Consider the following 6,265-nt stretch of genomic DNA (forward strand, 5'->3'; position numbering starts at 1 on the left):
TGTTTATGTCAGCTTTGTCCCCCTTTCCTTTATAGATCATGCTCATCCTGCTAAGTTTCCATCTATCGGGAACTTCACCATCGATTATTAGTTTGCTCGCTGCCTCTCTCAAAGCCTGCTTAGGCTTCGGACCTAATGTCCTTATCAGCATAATTGGAATGCCATCTGGGCCCGTTGATGTACTACTAGGAACCCTTTTCTCATCTCTTTCCCACTCTCGTTGTGAAAATGGAGCCATTGCACCACTTGATTCGTCATTGTCTATTACGGTGCATAGAGCACTTCTTTGTTGAAATTTTTCTGTCAACCTTGTTCTTATATATTCAATGGCTTCGTCCCCTTCTAGCCTAGCACCTTGGGCTGTAGTTATAAACCTCTGCTCTAGGCTCGTCTCATAATAGTGCCGGTCGCGAGCGCCACTGCGAGGCGTCTGCTCAAAACTGAAGGTAGGACGACTCCGCTGGCAACATGAGCCATTCGTCAGGCATCTTAAAGAACGAAGCGTTGCAACTGGTAGGTGTGCTGTGGCGTTGCCCGGATACACATTCTCTGTGAGCAAAGTAACGCAGAAACGCTCGAAATGGCGGAAGCCGAAGTCGTAGCTGATGGTGTTGATACCTCCGGCAAAACGGTTTTGTATCTTGATTTCAACTCGCTGGTTACAGCTGCTGGGCAAGGTAATATGCAGAATGTTGTAATTGTAAACAGCGCTTCTGCCAACACCAACATTTCTAGCGTGCATAGTGCTAACATCACAAAAGTATACGATGTGCCCCTTGATCAAATAACGCGGCCTCTGCCTGTTGCGCACTACGACGAAGACAAGGTCAGAGGAATCGCAGAACTACTTGAGGTGAGTGGATTGAGAATTGCGTAATTGTAGTGCCATATGCACCTGTGTTACGTCCGTCATTTTATCATTGCTGGATCTTGTGCTTCTTAACCAATGCTGTTCCACTTGAGTTAGAGCGTCAGCTGAAAATGCTTTTGGCGAACCTTATAGTGTAGGCTCATAAATGTTACCTGTAATGAGTATAGTTACACCATACCGGCCATGAGTGCTTGGCAAATATGGGGTTGTGCAGCTTAGTACTACAGCGTGGGCTCGAGTCTACAGTGATTTAGATGCACGTCAAAATATCCCCAAGTGCTCACAATGGGTTCCTACTACGGCTGGCTTCGCATTCATACGGTACACAGAATTTCAGTTGGGTCATGGAGACTGAAAATGTTGAAATGCTTAAATCGAAAGAGCCGGCCAAGCATAGGCGTATCAGCCGGGGGGGGGGGGGGGCAAGGGGAGCGCCAGCATTTCCATTGTGCCCCCCCCCCCCACTGAAAAAAGGAGAAAAGTTTGGGGGCTATACCCTCACCCCTTTCGACAGTGCTCATTGAGGCTGCACGCTGTGGAAACGTTCAACTAAGACGAAGTTTTTATTCAGCACAGTAATCACTCGGTTATATTGTTACGATGAAGTAAAATTATTTGGAGAGAACGTTACAATATAGTGAAATTTTCCCAACATTTCTGGTGTGATGATTTTCCTTGAAGGCTTTTTGGGGTGCGGTTCACGTATGTGACGCATTCCCGCCTTGTGCTCTGGCATTGGGGAGCAGGCTAGCGCTGGACCAGGGGCCCTCTTTAGTTATATCACTTGGTCATGCTTTTATTCTGCTCTGACTGGCCGATGCAGTTATGGATGGGAACAAACAAACTTTTGGTGGACAGGTGAAATCATTTGCTGCTTCAGAAAAATCATTTTCTTTGATCGAAAAGCAATAGCATCACGGCTGCTCTGTCAGAGCTGCAGTGAGATGGTGATTGTGATGAATATTTCTAAATGTTTCGGTTGTGTCGTAGTCTCCAATTAATCTGATCTGCCTTGCATATGGTGATTTGGAGCGATGCCGGCAACTTGCAAGGTGGCGACGAATGAAGCAATGGACCCGAGCATAGTGGGAACCTCGGCTTTTAACTTGCCCCACAACGTGACCCACCGGACTAAGGAGAAGGTGGAAGACCGTGTTTTATAGCACTATAGATGCCTAATTAAGAGTCAGTTTCATCACATCAAAGTGCGAGCACCGCAATGAATATATGTATTGTAAGAGTGTATGAATATATATATTGTATATTTCAATATATCCAGTTGACGAGTGATGTTAGCTTGCCCTCCACTCACGAAAGAGTTGGTACACCATTGTGGCTAAATATTTTCCTTGTCAAAGCGCAATCAAACTGCTTGAACGTGCAGTCAGCGCCAAATGACTAGCTACCATTAGTTGGGCTAACTGCATTGCAGGAAAGCTAGCTTTACATTTATGGAAAGAGTCTATTGCCTCTCTTGTAGTCCTTTCATTTTGTTTGAGACGTTAAACCTAAATAATGAATTGGTCACATCATCCCAGTAGATAGCGAATAGAAAAGAAACGGGATAGGATGATGAAATTTATTGACTTCTATATACTTTTCACTTCCTCTGATACCAATTAATCTGCATAATGAATTGGCCTATACTGTTATGTTTATCATTACTGCTGTTTTTTTTTTTTTGTAATGCAGAACCCAAACACGAAAGATCAAGTGACACCTGTGGACATCCTCTGGATCAAGGGCCGTGATGGTGGCAACTACTACTACGCCTTCGGTGGCAACCACAGATTCGAGGCACACTACAGACTTGGCCTCGCAACCATTCGGGCCAAGCTGATTCCATCAGTACCTGCATCACTTTTGCCATACCTCGGAGGGTCAGCGCCAGATCTCTAGTGATTATAGTGGTGCCCATTGTTGGACAGTCTCATGGTACAACAAGCATTTCATTAGCTACTAACCTCGAATCGTACCTGATTGACATTGGTGACTCAGCCACTACTCCATTTGTACAAGAGAGAGAGAGAGAAATAATTAAAGAAATGTAGGGATATTCAAACCCTATACGTGGGTTTTTAAACATTTTTTATGCAGTTTAATATATTTTTGTATGTTTCTATGGAGCGGAAGAAGACATAAACTCCGGAATTCTAGGGTGCGTGGTCTTCTAGTACATCAGCCCAGAAAGCCACACAAGTCCTTTTACAATTCTTGAGAGCAACATCACTGAGCGACTACCTGTGAAAGCCTGCACTCTGTGTACAGTGTCTTCATAGTGTGCAATGCCCATCTCCTCTTCTCTCTTTCATTTGTTCAAAGCTCACATTGACATAATCATCTGTGTGTACAGCATCCAATCAATAAAAAATTTATGTAAATGCAAAATTATCTGTTTTCCTGTGTGCCCACTAGTATCATTTCGTGAGTATGTGGGCAAGTTACTAAATGAAGTATTCAGATCTTTGTCTTTGGGTCTAATTCTGTTTATGGCACTTGCAATCCTAGGTTTAATAATTTGCTTGATTAACAGGCTAGCTGTGACTGGTCTACCCTTTCACTTCAATTCTAGTTCTCTGCTCCTTGCTGTGCCCATCCATGTGCTGTTCGCTGCAGCTGTGTCAAGCTTCTCCCCATTTTCGCCTGGTTACACACCATTGGGGTGTTGGCATAAAATGTTCTCGGCCTTGGGATTAGCACTCTGCAACTTTTCCACAGTGCTCTGGCCGCCCTCTTCCTATTTCCACCAATTTGATTTGTGAATGTTGTTTTTTAATTTTATAAATTTTGTGCAAGTTGAAAACAGGAAAGTGGGATGGGTTAGTCTTTGTTCTGACAGCTATTGGAATCTCAAAATGCTGTTCATGAAATGCGGTTTGTGATCCTTCCACTTCGAAATGGTAGAAATGGAGGGCGGAAAGATGGCAGGAAGTGGCTATGGGGCTCGACTGTAGACCCGAAGGTTACCGTTTAATCCAGGCCAAAGTCATTGCATTTAAAATACCTTTGTTACACAGGCAAGTTAAGCGCGGTCATGACAAACCACTGTTAATCGCATTGAATCGTGGTTAGCGCCATCCATGGTCACTGATGTTACGCAGCACAAATGCGCCCTTTGTTAAAGTGGCCAAACCGCTCTCCATAAACGCCGTCATTTCCTTGGTTAATCACCAAACTTGGGTGGCAAAGCTCGGTTCTGTACAACTGCTGTTAGCGGCATAACCGTAGTTTCGCATACCGTGTGACATGAGTGAACCGCGGTTACATGCAAGCACGCTTACGTTAACTACAGTTTAGGCTACCTGTGTATGAGGTGAAATGGTAGAGGCCTTAGTACTCTGACATGTCAGTGTGTGGTAAAGAACACCAGATGGTCGAAATTCCCAAAGTCCCATTATGTTCTCATAATCACATTGTGGTTTAGGGACGTAAAACCACTGATAATTATGAGGTGCTTAAGCCCCTCTTGTCCTATGAAAAGTGAAAAGAAACATGCTGCCTCCCCCAGTCTTCTGCATAGTTCTGAGTGCATTATTTGTAGGGCCCCTCCCAACAAAGCATTATACACTGCAGTCATACAGACTGTTGCACGAAAAAGCATAACTCATTTATAGGGCCAGTGTGTAACTCTGTTATCAAAAATTTCTGGAGAAATAATGGGAACATACTGTCACGAGATCCTTGCAAATAAGTGGTGTAAAAATTTAGTTACAGGACATGAAATGCTCATTTTGAACCGGTTTCAGTTTCTCGTTCAGCCTCGCCAACCTTCTCTGCAGCGCAGGGGGGTAGGCATAGCTATTATCGTATCTACATTCACATTGTTAGGGTAACGGTTATGTCTATGAGTAAGTCATCGGTGTGCAATGAAACGACCGAGCAATGTTTTCTTCAGATGTTGCTCGTGTGTGGAGCTTTGCAGTGAGGAAGCGAAGGGTTAGAAGTGAGGCATTCTTGAGGTAAACAATTAGAAACTGCATGGCCATCGCTTTGCAGGAGTAAAGGACTGGACAAGGGCTTTTGTGCTGTGCTCAGTGCTGTGATATTTGCAAAATGTGGTCGCTGTGGCCTTCTGGGCTTGGCGAGCTTGTTTGGGAGGTGCAAAAAACAAAAATTGGAGCCTGTGTACTGGCTCTTCAACCCCTTTCAAGTTTGAAACCATTACCTACCTTCCGTCCGTTCCAGTCTGAAACTTAAGAAAGCACAGTCCGAGTAAAAGTTCACTTACTCTTACTAAGTTCACTTCGAGATGGCGCAAAAAAATGCAGCGAGAAAACTCGTGCATAAACCAACCTGAAAGAACTCGAAGAGTGCCCAACCATGGCATGCTGCAGCCGTGTTGCTTTGTTGGGAGGGGCCCTACAACCGACTGCGAAAAGATAGAAGTAAGAGAAACCGCGCAGTAGCCCTTAACGTTTTCTAGTTCTATGCTGTGTGTCTGTCATGAGATGCATTTAATTCTATAATAGTTCCATCTTCTCAGCATGTGCGCATCTGTTCTCTGTGATTAGTTATGTTCATTCCTTAAAAATCAGGTTTCTCGAAAGTCTGATTTTGTGTTCTTGAATCATTGTATATTTACCTTCACACTCAACCAAAGCATGCTCAGAAGTGTGAGCCATTAGTGTAACTGTTCATGGCAGACCGAGCTTGTGCCCCGGCCCACGGTCCCCTTTTTTCAGCACAAGGATGTGCCCTTCGGGCCCTCGTTTTTTTCAAGGCTTCATTTTCTGTTATTTCCAATGGGAGTGCACTTAAAAGTTGTAAAAAAATGCGAACTTTCTTGCTGCAGGGAAGCCAATCAGCTGATGCTGCTGTAAATAATTTCGGCCTTCTTCTTCCAAATACTTCCAAAGTCTGATCAGTATTCTGCAGCTGCAGCCTGAACCGAACCCCTATCCAGGTATTTCTCAAGTATGCTTCACTACAATATATTAGTGTATGTGTTGTGAAGAGGCGTCCTTGATTGCATTGTCGTCATCATTATCTTTCTCGGCCTGTGTTAGTCCACTGCAGGACGAACGATGATCTCCAGTTTACCCTATCCTGTGCGAGCTGATTACATTTTATTCTTGCAAACTTGAGAATTTGTTACTCCATCCAACTCTCGGCCTTCCCCGACTGCATTTTCCATCCCTTGGCGAACAATCTGTCGCTCTTACTGTCCACTGGGTGTCTGTTCTACGCATTACTGTTGAGTCGACATATTTAATACCATTTATAACAATATATTGGATATAACGAACAATAAGGGCATCATCCACTTTTGTATGCTTTCAATGGAAAAAAATAAACTGCTCATTATTTCACTCCAGGGTTGCTCATTACGATGCTCCTGCAATATTGGATATAGCGACTGAATACGGCCGCAGCATGCGCTGGAAATGGCTCTTC

The 6,265-nt window shown here is 44.1% G+C and overlaps 1 protein-coding gene across 1 annotated transcript; it reads left to right on the forward strand.

Moving 5' to 3' along the window:
• Positions 1–488: 488 nt before the first annotated feature.
• On the forward strand, positions 489–3,089 carry LOC119161226 (sulfiredoxin). Its single transcript, XM_037413595.2, has 2 exons — positions 489–853; positions 2,564–3,089. The coding sequence occupies exons 1-2, from the start codon at positions 581–583 to the stop codon at positions 2,768–2,770; spliced, it is 480 nt and encodes a 159-aa protein (XP_037269492.1). The 5' UTR covers positions 489–580; the 3' UTR covers positions 2,771–3,089.
• Positions 3,090–6,265: the final 3,176 nt, after the last annotated feature.

The sequence above is a fragment of the Rhipicephalus microplus genome, chromosome X (assembly GCF_043290135.1).
Source record: "Rhipicephalus microplus isolate Deutch F79 chromosome X, USDA_Rmic, whole genome shotgun sequence".
NCBI lineage: Eukaryota > Metazoa > Arthropoda > Arachnida > Ixodida > Ixodidae > Rhipicephalus > Rhipicephalus microplus.